We start from the raw sequence: 19587 nt of genomic DNA on the forward strand, positions 1-19587 counted from the left end.
TTGAATAATTTTATTTTTAATACTCTCTTAATAAAATCTGAAGTAACCTTTTAATAAAATCTGAAAATGAAATGAAATCTGAAAGACCAGTATGTTCCAGAATTATATGTGATAGTTTGCAGGCAACTTAAATCGCTAAGGAGAAAGGGAATGGTTCAATATATTGTTGAATGTAATTCAACAGTTACAATGTTTGTATTTTAGTGGCATTTTTAAAAATTATTAAGATTGAATAGGCAAGATATAAAAATTAAAATATCTCAAATGTGTTCTTAAAACCCTTAAGAAGGAGGTGTTCAGATACTAACTTGTGGTTGCTTTTGGGTGAGGGGATTTAACCTCTCTATAAACTGTGATTAAAGGCCTGGCCCGGTGGCTGACGTCTGTAATCCCAACAATTTGGGAGGCTGAGGCGGGCAGATTGCTTAAGCTCAAAAGTTGGAGACCAGCCTCGGCAACATAGTAAAACCCATTTCTTTCTTTTTTTTTTTTTTTTTTTTTTTGAGACGGAGTTTCGCTCTTGTTACCCAGGCTGGAGTGCAATGGCGCGATCTCGGCTCACCACAACCTCTGCCTCCTGGGTTCAGGCAGTTCTCCTGCCTCAGCCTCCTGAGTAGCTGGGATTACAGGCACGCACCACCATGGCCAGCTAATTTTTTGTGTTTTTGGTAGAGACGGGGTTTCACAATGTTGACCAGGATGGTCTCGATCTCTTGACCTCGTGATCCACCCACCTCGGCCTCCCAAAGTGCTGGGATTACAGGCTTGAGCCACCGCGCCCGGCCTAGTGAAACCCATTTCTATTAAAAATTTAAAAATTAGCTGGGCGCGGTGGCTCATGCCTGTAATTCCAGCACTTTGGGAGGCCGAGGTGGGTGGATCACCTGACGTCAGGAGTTAAAGAGCAGCCTGGCCAACATGGTGAAACCTCGTCTTTAAAAAAAAAAAAAAAAAAAAATTAAAAAATTAAATAAAGTATCATTAACAACTAACATGCTGAATTTTTCTGTTTGATTGTTAACAGTTAAATGAGGTAATGTGGAAGTTCTTTGGCTATCTTGTATTTTTTTAAGTCACTGTCATTGTTCATCTCTCATACTTTTATTGTAAAATCAAACTTGTATTAAAGAAGTACAACATTATGTTTTCTTAAACGTAATTCTCTACCTTTGCATTTAAAAATGGGAACTTCTAGTTGTATTTTGTTGATGATTATCCCTCTTGTTAATTTGCCTTTAGTGCCTAGTTTGATATGTAAATTTATTTTATGATCGTGGTGATGCCATTTTGGTTTGGCTTAGGCTTTTTTTTTTTTTTTTTTTTTGTCTCTCTCTCTATTTAATCTGCAGCAACTGGAACAGATCCAGAAGGAGCTAAGTGTTTTGGAAGAGGATATTAAGAGAGTGGAAGTAAGGAATCAAGAATTTCTCCCATCTTTAGCAGTTTTTCAATTTCATGAAATTGTCACCTTTCTGTTAAGTTTATGGGATTGGTCTTGGTTACAAAGAAACAGCTGTCACTTTCATTTTAATTGAGAATGGATTTTTGTAGAAAAAACATTCTGAACACTTGATGATAAAATGTAGTCTAAATTTTACAATGTTTTATTGCCGTAATTTTTCTTGATTAGATTGACCCAAAAAATCACTCTTTTCTTGGAGTGCTGTCATAATAACTTAAAACTGTCAATTATTACCACAAAAATGTTTTTTAAAATTAATTTTACGTATCCACCATGCATATTTCTAGGTGTTAAGGTTAATTGAAAAAGAGATATAAGAATACATTACCAATATTCTGGGAATTTACAGTTTAATATAATTTACCCAAGGAAATTTATTGGAGGATCCTTGGGAGTCTCATAGGGTATTATGATGTGAGGTTTTTGCCTTTGGCTGTATTTATTAATAAATTTAGTTTGTGTTTTTAATTTTTTATGTGTGTTATAATTTTCTTTTGCTGATACATAGAACATGTTAAAAATTAACGGATTTAATAGTTAGTGGATATTCACTATCCTCTGTGGCATTCTTAAGTTGTTACACATTTATGTCACTTACTTGACTGTATGATTGAGCTGAACTTGGATTAACCAGAAATAATTCTACCTGATTAATCATCTTTAGTGGCATTTTAAAATTTGCTATTTTTTCAGTAATCAAAATATAGTACATAAAAAATGGCAGCTAGGTTGTCAGTGTAATTCAGAGACAAAATTTATGTAATGGTTGATTAGGCCTATTCTGGATTACTGATTAAAAAATTAGAATTTAACTCATTATTAAACAAAGCTAGTATTTCAGTCTTAATGTTTCTGGAGAATATATTTACAGCAGAGATTGACATATCCTGGGTGCTTTTTGTGTGAAGAGTTGAACCTAATGATTCAGTTACCTTACTGTCATATTTATCTTAATATTTATCAATAGGTTATCAACCAAATTAATGATTTGCTAGTTCACTATTCACATAGTCTAGTGTACATGTCATTTAAAATGTTTACATGTATCTTTTTCTGCATTTGGTGGCTTAGTGATGAACAATATTTAGTAAACAGTTGATAGTTCTTCAAGACTGTGTACCATAGAAGAGGTTTGTCTCCTTTCACATGTCCTTGCTTTTGTACTCTGGAGAGGAAGCCTTCAGAAATTTGCTATTGAGAACAAACAGGGACTGAGGAAAACCTGGGAATAGAAAGGAATGTATCATACCTCTTTTTGATTTATATATCTTGTATTTGAAATGTCTACTATAATTCAAATAATTTTACTTTCAGGAAATGAGTGGCTTATATTCTCCTGTCAGTGAGGATAGCACAGTGCCGCAATTTGAAGCTCCTTCTCCATCACACAGGTACAAAGCTTCACACTTGCAATTGATTAGAATTCATATTACAAAGTATGCATATGGTCTAGTCCTTAGGAGCCTTTTCCATGCAGTGTATCAAACCCCTGAGAAATTACTTTGGTCATGATCTAGAAATGAGATTTATATGGCCCATCTGTTTCCTTAATGAGCTGAATTTCATACCAGGAAGAGTTAGCGAGTGCAGTACTGTAATGTTACGAATTCACAGTTGAATTAAAAGTTTGATGAATTTCTTAAAGTAATGATAGCTTTAAATATCTTGTGAATTAAAGTCAGATGACATTAAAAATCTAAATTTGAGCCGGGCGCGGTGGCTCAAGCCTGTAATCCCAGCACTTTGGGAGGCCGAGGCGGGTGGATCACGAGGTCAAGAGATCGAGACCATCCTGGTCAACATGGTGAAACCCCGTCTCTACTAAAAATACAAAAAATTAGCTGGGCATGGTGGTGCGTGCCTGTAATCCCAGCTACTCAGGAGGCTGAGGCAGGAGAATTGCCTGAACTCAGGAGGCGGAGGCTGCGGTGAGCCGAGATCCTGCCATTGCACTCCAGCCTGGGTAACAAGAGCGAAACTCCGTCTCAAAAAAAAAAAAAAAAATCTAAATTTGAGAACATGAAGTGGTAATACTAGGGAAAAATTTGATCAAATTAAGCCTTGGACTTTTCCCCCTGCCTTGTTAAATTTTATGGGGCAGATCACTTTCCCCACATTTGAAATGAGGGCAATAGATCTATTAGTTTAGATTTCCCTGGTATTTTCTTATGACTCCTTTTTATTAATTTAATTAATTCTCCTATATGCTGTATTAGAGTGGGGTTATATTTGTCTTCCTCATAACCATTTCCCAATATTTTAGAATAAATGCCTGGCTTCATTTAGTAGTAGGTATTTGTAAAATATAGTGAAGGTGTGTGATTCCCTTTTAGCTCTAAAATTCTGTTTCATGTAATATGTACTTTCGCAATCTTGAATTTTGAATTTTTATGCTTGAAATGTTCAAACTAAGTACAGTTTTACATGAAATCATTTGTTTTTGATTTCTTAAATTCACTCTCTGTTTAGGATAATGATGTGATGGAATTTTATCAAACAGTTTTAGGGTAATGTGTACTATCAGGAAGGTCCAGTGCTACTATGGTAGACTATACTAGCCTTCAGAAACTTTATCAGTTTAGGAAAGCTATTATGGATCTAATGTACAGAAAGGATGCAGGGATGTTCTAGTTAACAGCATTCTTGAGAGGTTTGACATTTTTCCTATTAATTATAGTACAGAGAATCCTTGTGAGTTCTGGTTGATACTGGCGTCATTTTAGCTGTGTAATTCGCTGATTTTCTTCTATATTTTACTTTGTTTAAAATGTTTGAGAATGACTAGGTCTGTGTATATTGTTATCTTTAAGCCTAGAATTCAGTTCCAATATGCATAGGATCTTTGTCAATGGAATATTTATTATGTAAGTACATACAGGGAAGAAAAAGTTGTCACATCACAAAAAGTTCACTAATAAACTGGTGATTCATTCCCATTGTCTTACTGCTCTCTGTTCCACAGTAGCAAATTTTTTTTTGTATCTGTTGTTTCCAGATCTTTGTTACTCAGTCTCTCATTGGTTGTTGCAGTTTATGAACTTGTGACAGTAGAGTGCAATTACTTAATTGCTCTATTTATATGAATGCCTCTGATGTGCTAGGGACTATTCTAGGTGTTGGATCTAGCTGACAAAGTCCCTGTCCTTTTAGAGCTTACCTTTTTGGATGTGCGTATGGAGGTTGGGGAAGATACTAAAAGAGCCAATGTATAGCATAGTACTAGTATATAACATATAATACAGTTATGCACTGCATAATGACATTTCAGTCAGTGATGGACTGCGTATGTGATGGTGATCTCATAAGAAAATAATAGGGCACATAAAGAAACCTAATATATGACACTTGATATTGGCATTGCAGATCAGGTAGGGGAAATGATTGATATTCAGTAATGGTGGTCGGACATTGGTACACATACCATCCTGGTTTGTATAAGTATACTTTAAGATCACATATTGACAAAATTGCCTAGTGACACATTTCTCAGAATGTATCCCTGTCATTTAATATGTATGACTGTAGTACCTTAGGAAGAACAATTAGGCGTGCGAGGGCTTTGCAAGAGGATTCTGTTTTAGTTTTCATAGTCAAGCTTCTCCAAGGAGGTGATATTTAAATTGACACATGAATGAAGTAAAGACTAATTATGATGGAATGTTATGGGATAGTGTTGAGCAGGATTTGGCTTAGATTTTTAAATGTTTATTTCAATCCCTGTGTGGAGGACAGAGATCAGTGTCTCTCTCAACCCCCTGACGTTGGAAGCTAGGAGGAAAGTTAGGAAGCATTGTAGAAGTCCAGAAGAGAAGAGATGTTGGTTTGCATTAGGATTTTATTTATGGAATAAGTAAGAGTGGTTGTATTATAAAATAAAGTAGTAGATCCTGTAAGACATACTAGGTTTTGTGAAATTTATGGATATTTATGGAGAATCGCTAAAATCGCTTGCAAAGCTATCATTAAATTAGATTCTAGCAGAGTTATACTGGTTAACAGTTCAAGAAGGGAAAATAGGCAAACAGTATTTTCTTTAAGAGTGTTTTGATATTTTCTGTAAACAAGTGATTTCAATATCATTCAAGGATTAAGAGAGGCACTTGGGAAAAATGATGTAGCCCTTAAATACTCTTGAATGAAAATGATCCTAAAGATTTGAAATCAGACTTGCTGGTAAGAATATTGTATTATATAATACTATTCATATTTGATTTTCCTTTATTCTTAATAGCATATAGTTGCAATTATGTTAATCTTTTTACATTCATAATTACTAGCTTTGTTATTTAAATGCCAGTTTTTGTTCTTATTCCTCACTAAAAAGTTTTGATTCTCTTTAAGCAGGCTTACCTTACAAAGCTCTTTTGTAGATTTGTTAGTTTTCTGCAATGAAGATCTTTATTATATGTCCGATCACTGTATCCTTTACATAGATTCTGGGTTTACGCTTAGATTATGTATTTAAATGAAAAAGAAAAGCAGAAGCCAAATAATGGTATTCTCTCCCTTTCACAGCCCCACAGAATTATATATTCTCCCTATTTTGATTAGCTGTAATTGTCATATTCTGTTTTACTGCTTCTGCCTTGTTTAGATCCTTAGCATCACTGAATCTAGCAATAATCTTTTAATCTATCCTCTTATGTGTTATTGACAGAAATACAATGTTTCTTTTAAAATTTTTCAGTAGCTGCCTGTTATGTAAATTGGTTTAGATCCATCTCTTTGCATGACCCTCTGTAATCACCTAGCTCCAGGCTACTGCTTTCATGCTTTAAAATTGTATATAACTCCCAGAGCAGAATGTTAGGGTATCTTTGCTTATCCTATTCCTTTTGCCTAGAAACTTCTGGATTCAGCTGTTAAGTAACTATCCCCAAAGACCCGCAACCTAGGATGAGCTCTTTCTATTCTTTTTTCAGATGCCCTTTCCCTAAAATATTAGGGGAGGGGAAAAGGAAGCAGGAGATAGAATTAACCACGTGTTTGTTTTGTAAAGATTCTACTTATTTTGATCTTGTTTCTTTAATATGTATTATTTTGGGGAAAAAAATACATATTTTCCATCCTGTAGTGTAATCCTGTGAATATTGGGTTTTTTATATACTTCCACATTTTTATGTATTTATATATAACAGGGACTTAGGTTTTGAATAAATATATACCTAACGTAGAATGTAATTTAATTTTCACAGTTTGTGAATTTATTGACCTTTAGTATACTTAATAAGTAAGTTAATTGTTTTAATCTTGCCATAAAAGCTCTCAGCCATGCTTCATTGAGGTGAGGTATGCTTTTTTTAAAAATCAGTTGAGGTTTTTTTAACCTTTCGTCCATTTCAAACTTTTCGTATAATAATCAAACCAATGACTGCTATACTTAGAACCTTTTTAATCTGCTTTTAATTCTGAGGAGAAAGTCTCCATAATTCTCAGCATAAACCATGGTTTACATTTTATTGTTATATAGTTATGTGCAAATAATGAGTAAATTAGAGATTGATAGGCAAACATAGTCTCTTACTTACTGCCAAGTGGAATTGGTTCTTGTATGTGGGAAGGTGATTATAAGGATATATATACTATCCACCCTTCTAGCATATTATTAATATTTTAGACATTTTTAACTTTTTAACTCAAACTTTGAATAATAAAGCCAAACATTTTTGTTAGCTTTTCTTCCTGGCATATGTGACAGTACTTTTTTTTTTGTTTTTAGATTAAAATGTCCTTAGACCAAGTTTGATTATCTCTGAATTTTTGAGACCGGTAAACTGGGTGGACCCTACATGGATTAGCAAATATGTATTTTAGGCTCTTTAAATATTATGTAAGTCTATATGTGTAATTGAATACAAAACAGAGCTTTGTTTTAACTTATTAAGCCTATGAACCCATTAGCTTAGTATAGACCTAGTCATCCTTCTGAGGTTAGCTGAAAATTTGGTGTGATGAGGAATGTTGGCATACTGTTGTTTAGGTTTTAAATCCTCTTCAAAGCCACTGTAATAGCTTTTCTTTTAAATTTCTAAATGTATCTTATTGATATGATTTCTGTCTTAGAAATAATTATCTCATAATTGCTTTATTCCTTGTATTTAAGCAATTATAGAATGATGATGAGTTATTAGTCTCTTCTTTGTGTTCAGAACATCAGATAATTTTTTTTTTTTTTTTTAAGATGGGGTTTCACCGTGATGGCCAGGCTGGTCTTGAACTCCTGACCTCAGGTGATCCACCCACCTCGGCCTTGCAAAGTGCTGGGATTACAGACATTAGCCACCATGCCTGGCCAGATAATTTAGTTTGAAAATGATGTATTTGTTGGCTGGGTATGCTTTATATGATCCAGATAGTTGCTGCAGTTAAATTTGCCTAAGAAGTCTTGTTTTTCTAAGGTACAAAGTAGTAAACAAATATTGTACAGATTACAAATACTAAATAAAAATTTTTGATCTATAATCTCTCATCTTTAAAATGCCTTTACTGATAAGGGAAAGTTTAATTCATTTTTTAAACAATTGTCATGCAGACATATATTAGTATAAATTCTGAATTTCTTTCTGTGCCAGAGGAAGGAGGAGATTTATGAATAAAATACATAGGTAAGAATTTATATAAAACACTTTTAATTTTAGTTACTCTATCAGACATTTTTGAGCAAAAATAAACAAATGGGACCATATCAAGTTAAAAAACTTCTGCCAAGCAAACAATCAACAAAGTGAAGAGGCAACCCACAGAATGGGAGAAAATGTTTGCAAACTACTCATCTGACAAGGGATTAATAACCAGACTATATAAGGAGCTATCAATTCTATAGGGAAAAAAATCTAATTCATTTTAAAATAGGTAAAACATTTGGATAGACATTTCTCAAAAGAAAACAAAAATGGCAAACCAGTCTATGTAGAAGTGCTCAACATCATCAATCATCAGAAATACAAATCACAGCTACAATGAGATATCATTTTGCCCCAGTTAAAATGGCTTTTATCCAAAAGTTAGGCAGTAACAAATGCTGATGAAGATGTAGAAAAAGAGAATCCTTGTACTGTGCTGGTGGGAATGTAAATTAATACAACCACTATGGAGAATAGTTTGGAGGTTCCTCAAAAAACTAAAAATAGTAGTACCGTATTACCCAGCAATCCCACTCCAGGGTATATATCCAAAAGAAAGGAAATCCATATACAAAGGAGTTATCTGCACTCCCATGTTTGTTGTAGCACTGTTCACAATCGCTAAGATTTGGAAGTAATCTATGTGTCCATCAACAGATGAATGAATTGAGAAAATGCGGTACACATGCTCAATGGAGTACTATTTAGCCATAAAAAAGAATGAGATTCTATTATTTGCAACATGGATAGAACTGGAGGTTATTATGTAAAATGAAATAAGCCAGGCACAGAAAGATAAGCATCACATGTTCTCACTTATTTCTGGGATCTAAAAATTAAAACAATTGAACTCATTAAGATAGAGAATAGAAAGATCATTACCAGAAGCTTGGAAAGAGTAGTGTGGGACTAGGGGACGGGGAAGGTGGGAATGTTTAATGGATTAAAAAAATAATAATTAGGATGAATAAGATTTAGTATTCCATAGCACTATAGGGCAACTGTGGCCAATAGGAATTTAATTTTGCATTTAAAAATAACTAAAAAAGTATAGTTGGATTGTTTGTAACAAAAAGGATAAATGCTTGAGGGGATGGATACCCCCATTTTCCATGATGTGATATTATATATTACATGCCTGTATCAAAATATCTCATGTACTCCATAAGTGTATACACTTGCTGTGTTCCCAGAAACATTAAAATTTTTCTTTAAAATTTAAGAAAAGATCTAAAATCACTGCTTGATGAAGATGTTAACAGTTCATTTAAATTCTGAAATCTGAGTTGTGGAGAAGCCAAATTGCAGTGTTTAGGAGTATCAACCAAGACTCCTATTTGAATTGCAGATTTTTTAAATCTCATTGGTTAGGCTTGAGGTGTATTTCAGATATTCAAATGCAGGCCTGGGGTTTGGGAATGGTAGAGATGATACTTTGGAAATTATGGGAACATTCGTTTGGTAATTGGTGATAAGTCCATTACTGACATGTTTTTAAATAAATCCCTAATTCTAACGTGCTTATTTTCCTTTTTATAAGAGAAAATTCAACACAAATGTTTTGTAATTGCATATTTCATGTTTTGTGCAGGATGGGGTAAAGATTTTTAATTCTTTTACTTTGTATTGTGTAAAGTTACACATTCTTCTATAATGTCTTTGAAATACCTCAGATAAAGTTTCTGGGCTTGAGAGAGCGAGCAAAGTTAAAATCAAGTCTCTGTAAAGGAAACAGATTATTGGTATATACCAGCATGCTCTATTAATTCCATTTATATGCTATAATCAGACCCTCTTGTTATGGCTTTTTGATTTTTCAGGTTAGAGTCACATAGGAAACTCTTCGCTCTTTTTATTATTATAGATGTACTTTGATTCTAGGAGGTCAGAAATGGAGGTACCTAGGGAAACCAAAGCTGCACGTGATAAAACTGGCTTAGGTGTAAGGACAACTATATACAAATGTAAAATTTCATATGCTGCTATCATTTGCCATTTCTGCTGTTCACACTCTCTCTCCTACCCACGTCCCATCATTATTTTTTCCATTCACAACATCCCCCGACCTTTGGATTTTTAATTGTTTTTAATGCTAATTTAATTGTTTTTAATGCTAATTAGAAAAAGCATTAGTCTTCCTAATTTCTAATAGTTGTATTCCTTTCCTGCCTTCACCTATTTTAGATTTTAGAAAGGTAACAGAGTACATATGTCATATAACATAATACTGATGGAGGAATAAGAGGGACTTTCCCATAAACAAGCACATTAATATTTCAGCGTTGAAACATGATGTCAGATGTGTTCAGATAAGGTTTTTTTATATTTCATTTAAATAGGTTGCCAAAAAGCATTTGATTTTCAGTTTTAGATTTTAGGATTTGAGGTTTTATATAATCTTTTTGAGTGCAAACTTTTTTTTTTTAACTTTTGTTTTTTTAAGGCCAAACTATATTGTCAAAAAAACTATATATTGCTAAAAAACCATTGTAATCACTGACACTTATTTATACCAAATTTGTCTCCTTGCAATTCAGGTACCATGAGAAGAGTTTAGGATTGTCTGTTTCTAAACAGACAATGAAAAAATATTGTATTTTAATTTTCAGTTGGATTTTGCATCAACATCAGGAAATCTAATTTAGAAATACAGTCCTAAAGGAGAACTGCATTTATGTGCACAAGTTGCAACTGTCAAAAGTAGTACTCCAGCTATGCGTTCACTACTGTTTTGTAATTTACATGTGCTATGTAATTCTCATAATAAATCCCATGTAATAGGTTTTATTATCTTTTGCATCTTAGGGAACTGAGTCACCGAGATTAATTTGCCCAGTGTCACACAGTTAAGTGGTGTAATTGCTATTCTAAACCAGGCATCATTACTCTAAATAGAGGATGAGAGGGTTGTGGAAATCATCTCATAGTTAATAATAAAACATTAAGACAGCAAAGGGAAACATACCATTCAAAATGGCAGGGCAGTGATTCTTCACAAAGAAGAGAAGACATAGGTTGCCTTGGCAATTTAATGTAAGGATTTGAAATTTTACTACCTGGTTTCAAATTTTATCTCCACAACTTATTAGCAGTCTGGCCTTAGTCAAGTTTAATAATTTCTATATGCTTCAGTTTTCTTATTTGTAAAATTAGGATAATAGTACCTATCTTGATAGAGAAAATGTGATAGTATGTTTAAAGTAAGGAGCTGGGAGTGATGGTGTGCGCTTGTAGTTCTAGCTACTTGGGAGGCTGAGGAAAGAGGATTGCTTGAGCCCAGGAGTTTGAGGTTATAATTGTGTCACTGTATTCTAGCCTGGGTGATAGCAAGATCCTACAAAAAAAAAAAATGATATTTAAAGAAATGAAAATAATGTCTGGTACATAGTAAGAACTCAATAAATGTTAGCTGCTGCTGTTATTGTTGTTAGTTGACAGATTCGTTGATTTGGGTGATATATTTGACTAATTGTGAGAGATGTTAAAGGGTATATGGAAGAAAATAAGAAAAAAGATGAAGACTGATTTCTAATATCTGTGGAGGTCTCTGCAAAATTGGGGCCACAGCAATTTTGGTTGTTCAAAAAATGGGATTTACTATTAATTTAAAATTCAATTAAAATATTAAATTATTAAAAATTTAGTATTTTCAGGTTACTTCTTGATTAATGTGTTTTCTTTTGGAGAAACTGGTTTGGTAACTGTATGTAAAATACTGGAAAGGAGCAAGTTTTATCTGTAGCTCCATTTGGTTTATTTATTAAATGTAGAAGTTTATTTTTCTCTCTTTTATGGTTTATAGCAAAACAGAAATCAGTGATAATAGTCTAATTTTTGTACGTACATGGCATTTTGGATTTTGATTCCCTTATTCATAATTCCATATTTATTGTCTATGTTTAGCCTAAAATGATCTCAGTGTGCTTTATTTTTGCTCATTTATTTTAAAACTCTCTATAATTTAATTAGCTAATGTATCTACTAATAATTTAAATTTAAACCATCCTTTTTCAGTAAAAAAGGCTAGTCTAAAATCTGTATGCCTATTTATTTTTATAAGAGTGAACCATTGTTTTCTCTTGGCTACCTCTTCATGATAGTATACCTCATGTGAAATTGACTTAATCTTCCTTCTAGTTAGGAAAAATGTCTTTGCTTTTGAAAGAAAATAATTTAGGTGAGAGTAGTTGTATGACATCTACTTGCATAACTATGAATTTCTTTTATACCTCAAATTAAGAGCGGCATTGTTATTTATTTTAGCAAAGCTTCTCATTGTTACCAGCAAGAACATTAGAAACTTTTTATCATTTCATTAAACTGTATTACTTCTAAATCAGTTGTAGTTACCACCATGAAAATTTTTCCCCTTGACAGCTTTTGATGTCTTTAAGCGTATTGTTGTTGTTGTTGTTGTTGTTGTTGTTGTTGTTGTTGTTGTTGTGGAGGCTTGCTTTGTCACCCAGGCTGGAGTGCGATGGTGTGATCTCGGCTCACTGCCACCTCTGCCTCCTGGGTTCAAGTGATTCTCCCACCTCAGCCTCCCAAGTAGCTGGGATTACAGGCATCTGCAATCATGTCTGGCTTATTTTTGTATTTTTGTAGAGTTGGAGTTTCACCATGTTGGCCAGGCTGGTCTTGAACCCCTGACCTCAGGTGATTGCCCGCCTTGGTTAGTGCTACTTTTATAACTTTATTGACATTTATTTGAAAAAGTAATTATTATGTCTTATAGGTTATTGTTTTTCATTTTTCTCTTTAAAATATGTCTACAAAGTAGGGACTACTCTGGGATTTTCCTGTTCTTCAGTTAGAGAATATAAAGTGCCTAGGTAGTTTATGTAGCACGGTGGTTCTTGTGGACTCTGGAACTTGACTGCTTGGGTTTGAGTAACTCTGCTATTTCCCAGTGTTGTTATCTTGGACCAAATATATAATCTCTCAGTGCCTGAGTTTTCTCACTTGAGAAATGAGAATGTTAATAGTATTACCTGTGTTAGAGCTCTGAGTTTCAATTATTTAGGTTAGTGGATAGTAAACCCTCAGTAAATGGTCTACTGATATTGTTATTGCCATCTGGTGACTGTGGATGAATCAAAAGTTTAGTAGTATAGCACCAGAATCAAGAGGGACCCAGCCCTGTCAGTGATTTCTAACATTCTCTTCTCTTCTCTCTTCTCTCCTCCTCTCCTCTCCTCTCCTCTCCTCTCCTCTCCTCTCCTCCCCTCCCCTCCCCTCCCCTCCCCTCCCCTCCCCTCCCCTCCCCTCCCCTCCCCTCCCCTCCGCTCCCCTCCCCTCTCCTCTTCTCTCCTCTTCCCTGCCCTCTCCTGCCCTCCCCTCCCCTCTCCCTCCTCTCCCCTCCCCCGCCCTCCCCTCCCCTCCCCCTCCTCTCCTCTCCCCTCTCCTCTTTCTCTCTCTCTCTCTCTCTTTCTCTCTCTCTCTCTCTGTGTGTGTGTGTGTGTGTGTGTGTGTGTGTTGGAATGATATATATATTAAGCAGAATTAACAGGTTTTATTCAAATTTTTTTGTTGCAGTCTGCATTATACCTTTTACTTAGTGAATAAAATTAAGACCTGGTAGATAATAAATTTCATACTCTGTAATCATTATTAAGATACTATTTTTAATTCTTTGATTATCTTGAAAAAACTGATGAGTATTTTTTTAACATATTTAAAATTAGAATTTTATCACTGTATACACTGATATATCAGTATCATTCATTTTTCAGGCTTAGAGTCACAGAATTCTGAATCAAAAATCCATGAAAATGTATAGCTGGAAATGTTCTGTTCTATGGGCCTCTAAATATAGAACTATACAATTTTATTAATGTTATAAAATGCTAGGGGATTGAGTTTCATCAGTAGAAAGAACAGAGAGGTTTTTAATACATTGCATTACCTCACTTTTAGTCCTGTTAGTTTCTGGATGGACTAAACTGAAAATAGCATGTGATCTTGCTATACCAATGTGTGACTCTATAGGGAAGGTGAGCGATGGTTATATTTTATTAAAATGAACTCATTGCAAGAGCATTTGAGTTCTTTATGTGGTTCAGTTCTTTAAAGGCTCTTTTATAATTGAGTTATGCTATAGGAATTGTTGAGAACACAATTAATACTTTTTTGTATGTGCTGCATTTATTGGTAGCCATTTAACCTTATTTCTTTATTTTTTCATTGATGCATAATAGTTCATACATGTTTATGAGGGTACTTGTGATTTTTTTTTAACTTGCATAGAATGTGTAATTAACAAGTCAGAGTATTTGGGGTGTATCCCATCACCTGTCACCTTGAGGGCTTATTATCTCTGTCTCTCTCCTTTTTTTTTTTTTTTTTTTTTTTTTTGAGATGGAGTCTTGCTCTGTTGCCCAGGCTGGAGTGCAGTAGCATGGTCTCGGCTCACTGCAGCCTCTGCCTCCTGAGTTCAAACAATTCTCTTGCCTTAGCCTCCTGAGTAGCTCAGGCACACACTGCAATGCCTGGCTAATATTTTTGTATTTTTAGTAGAGACGCGGTTTCACAATGTTGGCCAGGCTGGCCTTGAACTCCTGATCTCAAGTGATCTGCCCACCTCAGCCTACCAAAGTGCTGGGATTATAGGCATGAGCCTATAATCCCACCACACCCAGCTAGCATTTATGATTTCTTCTGGCTATTTTGTTTTTTTTGTTTTGTTTTGTTTTGTTTTTCTTTCTTGAGACCACGTCTCATTTCTTTCTTGAGACAACCTCTCACTCTTTTTCCCAGGCTAGATAGAATGCAGTTATGTGATCACAGCTCATAGCATCCTTAACCATTTGAGGTTAAGTGATCTTTACGCCTCACCCTCCTGAGTAGCTGGAACCATAGGCGTGTACCACCACACCCAACTAATTATATATAGAAAACTGGGTCTCACTAAGTTGTCCAGGGTGGTCTTGAACTTCTGGGCTTAAGTGATCCACCTTAGTCTCCCAAAGTGCAAGGATTTTAGGCATGAGCCACTGTGCCTGGCCTTCTCCAGCTGTTTTGAAATAGCTGGAATATTTTAACTGTAGTCACCTTAGTCTGCTGTCAAACATTAGAACTTATTTTTTTCATCTGAGTGTATGTTTGTACCCATTAATTATGCCTTTTAAAAAAAAGACTCCTGTGTAGACAGATTCATATGATTTTTGAAAATGTGAAGTTTTTTATTGCTAATTTTGTTATTAAAAGAAAGAAATTTACTGAATGTTTACAATGTTTTGGGATCATACTTTATATGCATTATCTTATTTAAATTTCCAGCCTCTCTTATGTGTCTTCATCATTTAATAGATGGAGAAGCTAGAGCTCAAATAAGATTAATCACTTGCCCAGAGTCAGGTTATTCACTTCTATGGGTAAAATTCAAACTGTGTACTTCTAAGAGTACCTGTCATGCTATAACCTTTGAGGTTCTTTCAGTACTAAGTAATTAATCATTCTGTGTATTTGCATATAGAACCATTCTAATTAGTAATCTTGATTGCTTAAATTTTATAGGATAGAAAGAATACAAACATTTTTGTTTTCTTGCTTGCTTGTTTTTTGAGACCCAGTTCCTCTCTTGTCGCCCAGGATGGAGTGCAGTGGTACACTCTAGGCTCACTGCAACCTTTGTTTCTCAGGTTCAAGCAATTCTCCTGCCTCAGCCTCCTGAGTAGCTGGGATTACAGGAGCGTGCCACCATACCCAGCTAAGTTTTTTGTTTTTAGTAGAGACCCAGTTTCACCGTGTTGGTCAGACTTAAACACCTGACCTCAGGTGATTCGCCTCTCTGGGGCTCCAAAGTGCTGGGATTACAGTTGTGAGCCACTGTGCCCATTCTAAACATGTTTATAGTAGAAATAGAGAAGAAGAATTTACAGAAAATAAATAATAGTTTATATGGTTGGTATATATGTCATGTGATTTTCAGTTGTTGATAGTCTTTCATATAAGGCTTATTTAAAGATGGGAGGGAGATAGGAAAGATGAAATGGCAAGATAAAAATGCTAAGATAGAGGAAGTAAAAGACAGTCTAGACTTCTAGAGGGTTTTTTAGGGTTAGATAGGAGAATATGCAGAGGATATAACCAAATAAAAAGAATGTGTGGAAAAAGCAAATCCTGTTTGACCAGAGCAGAGGAAACTAGTATATTGGTTTTGGGTTACAAAAACAGGATTATTGTTATTTTACCATTTATTTTATTCTTTTGATAGTTCAGAAATAGCTAGCCTTCCTTACCTCATTTTTACAGATGAGGAAACTTGAGTGATTGATTATAAGGTAATTGTTCAAGAACATACAACTTTTTAGTGGCATAGCAGGATCTGTTAACCATAGCTTTTGATTGCATGCTTGGGCTGTTTTCCCAATAGTGTAAATTTTCTTTTCCTTAAAGTTTCCCAAACTGTATTAGCCTATATGAAAATGACATATAAACAAGCAAATCTATGTAGACACATGCCTTGTAGTGATCCCCTATTGACATTATTTCTTGGTTTATATCTTTGAGGTGGTGGATTGGAGTGGTAAATTGCTTAAATATTTACTGATATTTTATGGATTGTGTATTTGATGCCTAATTAAATGATTGGCAATGTTTTCTTTGCCTAGAAATTAGAAGTACTGGGCTTATATATGATATACTTTAGATTTACTTTTTCTATTGTTAAAATAATGTAAATACTGAAATCACATTTTTCTCTCTTCGTTTTGCAGTAGTATTATTGATTCCACAGAATACAGCCAACCTCCAGGTTTCAGTGGCAGTTCTCAGGTAAATGATATCTTTAACAGTTTGTTTTTATGATACCATGAGTATAATTACCTGAGTTATAAAATCATAGATTAGTTTACTAAAATGTCCTGTCACAAAGAAAGCCATTTTGAATGCAGTGGTGTTGATTAGCACTTGAATAGCTCTTAATGCATAATGGCAGAATCAAATATTAGTATTTGCTTTTTCAGTGGTGAGAATTTAAATTTTATTTTCTTCACCAAGTTGTTATGGAACAAATCTAAAGGTTTTGTTTTTCTTTTTGTGTTTTTTGAGACAGCCAGGCTGTCTTGCAGGCTGGAAAGCTATAGTCTTGACCTCCTAGATTCAAGCAGTTCTCTCACCTCAGCCTCTCAAGTAGCTGGGACTATGGGAGTGCACCACCATGCCCAGCTAATTTTTGTATTTATTGTAGAGATGGGGTTTCACCAGGTTGCTCAGACTGATCTCAAACTCCTGGACTAAAGTGATCTGTCTGCCTCACCCTCCCAGAGTGATATGATTACAGGTGTGAGCCACTGTGCCTGGCAGTTTTTAAAAACTTACTGGTAATTTCATAACCCGAGAGAAAGGAAATACTTTAGGAAAAAAATTATGAGTAATCAGGATATAGTTTATCTTAGAGATAGGAAAATTATAAATCAGTCATTGAATTACGCTTTATTAGAAACTTACAGCTTTTCCAAGGAATGTAGACTGTAGTCTTGAGTGAAGTAGATACCAGGTTTACCTCTTTGAATTAGGTTTATGATTATTTTGACCTTTCCTCACTTCGTCTTTGACTTGGCGATAGTGATATCTGTCAAGTTTATTTTTGAGGCCTGATATGCTTTTTCAACTTTTTATAATTATTTTATATATTTTTTTTGGAGGGGGGAGGGGATGGAGTCTTGCTCTGTTGCCTAGGCTGTAGTGCAGTGGGTGCAATCTTTACTGCAGCTTCTGCCTTCAGGGTTCAAGCAATTTTCCAGCCTCAGCCTCCCGAGTTGCTGGGACTGTAGGTGCACACCACTGTGTCTGGCTAATACTTGCATTTTTAGTAGAGATGGGATTTTGCCATGTTAGCCAGGCTGGTCTCAAACTCCTGACCTCAGGTGATTCACCCACCTGGGCCTCCCAAAGTGCTGGGATTACAGGCCTGTACCACTGCACCCAGCTACTTCTTTTAACTTTTTATATTGAAATAAGTTTTGACTTAGAAAAAAATTATAAAAATACTAAAAAAGATTACAGATTGTCTAAACACTTAACATTTTATCACATTTGTTTTATCATTGTCATTCAACCTTTCTTTTACATATATAAGTATATAATTTCTTTTATGGATTGTTTGAGTAAGGTACGTACATAAGTTTCTTTATCCTTAAGTATTTCAGCATGTATTTCCTTAGGGATAAGGATATTGTCTTATATAATCACAATATAACTTTATAATTAAAGCAGTTAATATTGATACAATACTATTGTCTAAATTCTAGATTTTCACTTTTTAAGAATTACCGTAATATAGCCTGAGCAACATGATGAGACCCCCGCCTCTACAGAAACTACAAACATTAGTTGAGCATGGTGGCATATGCCTGTGGTTTCACCTACTGAGGAGGCTGAGGTGGAAGGATACCTTGAACCCAGCAGGCCATGGTTGCAGTGAGCTGAGATCACGCCAGCCTGGGTGACAGAGTGAGACTCTGTCTCAAAAAAAGGAAAAGAATCACCCTAATATCCCTTATAGTAAAATAAAAAACAATGAGGTGTTTTTAGTGAACATTTATTTGTATATTCAATTGATTTGAAAAAATATTACAGTTATTTTTATCTAAGTGAAAAAGAAATCCTTTTGGATTATATCACTTCTGTTTTTCTTTTTCTTGTTCCCAAACCTGGGTAACCACCTTCTTACTTTTATGGCTAGTAAATGTGACAACTATGTACTATGTTCATTCTGTATTATGTTCATGTACAATGCATGCATTTATTTTATTCTTTTTTCTTTTTTTTTTTTTTGAGACAGAATTTCGCTCATTACCCAAGCTGGAGTGCAATGGTGCGATCTCGGCTCACCGCAACCTCTGCCTCCTGGGTTCAGGCAATTCTCCTGCCTCAACCTTCTGAGTAACTGGGATTATAGCCACGCGCCACCATGCCCAGCTAATGTTTTGCGTTTTTAGTAGATACGGGGTTTCACCATGTTGACCAGGATGGTCTCAATCTCTTGACCTCGTGATCCACCCGTCTCGGCCTCCCAAAGTGCTGGGATTACAGGCTTGAGCCACCGCGCCCGGCCTATTCTATTCTTTTTTATAGGAAGTTTATAGATTTGTTTGTATCTGTTTATGAACAGCCATGAAAATACCAGATTCAAGTATTTTTGTAAGACATAATGGAATACATCAGGAGAAAATTTAAGGCCTTAAGTTGAAATATAGCATAGTAACTTGAGAGAGAAAGCAGTCACTGTATCTGGAAACTGGCTTGGCATTTATAGCTAGGCATTTATGTTCTCCTTTTGAACATAATTTCACAGAACATCAACATCAGACCCTGTGACTGTGATGAAGCGAAACAAAAAGCAAGATCACTCCATAAAGTTGTCTAGTCACATTTAACAGACAAGGTCACTGTGCGAACTACAAAAGATACCAGACACATCCGTACTCTGACCAATCTGAGTGATTGCTGCTTCTTTACCAGTTAAAACTTTAGCCTCCCTGTGGTCTTCTGTGGTTC

At 35.0% G+C, this 19587-nt stretch overlaps 1 protein-coding gene across 9 annotated transcripts in view; it reads left to right on the forward strand.

Moving 5' to 3' along the window:
• Positions 1–19587, forward strand: part of COP1 (COP1 E3 ubiquitin ligase) — a 212431-nt gene that overhangs the window by 66189 nt on the left and 126655 nt on the right. For 6 of the 9 annotated variants that reach the window (XM_039460040.1, XM_010336173.3, XM_074390057.1 and 3 more), the window contains 3 exons: positions 1350–1409; positions 2777–2853; positions 16803–16860. In XM_039460040.1, coding sequence (XP_039315974.1) covers positions 1350–1409; positions 2777–2853; positions 16803–16860 — 195 coding nt within the window. The remainder of the gene's footprint in view (positions 1–1349; positions 1410–2776; positions 2854–16802; positions 16861–19587) is intronic. The other 3 variants (XM_039460044.2, XM_039460042.2, XM_039460043.2) reach the window with 1 other exon arrangement.

Source organism: Saimiri boliviensis, chromosome 19 (assembly GCF_048565385.1).
Source record: "Saimiri boliviensis isolate mSaiBol1 chromosome 19, mSaiBol1.pri, whole genome shotgun sequence".
In the NCBI taxonomy this organism is placed as follows: Eukaryota; Metazoa; Chordata; class Mammalia; order Primates; family Cebidae; genus Saimiri; species Saimiri boliviensis.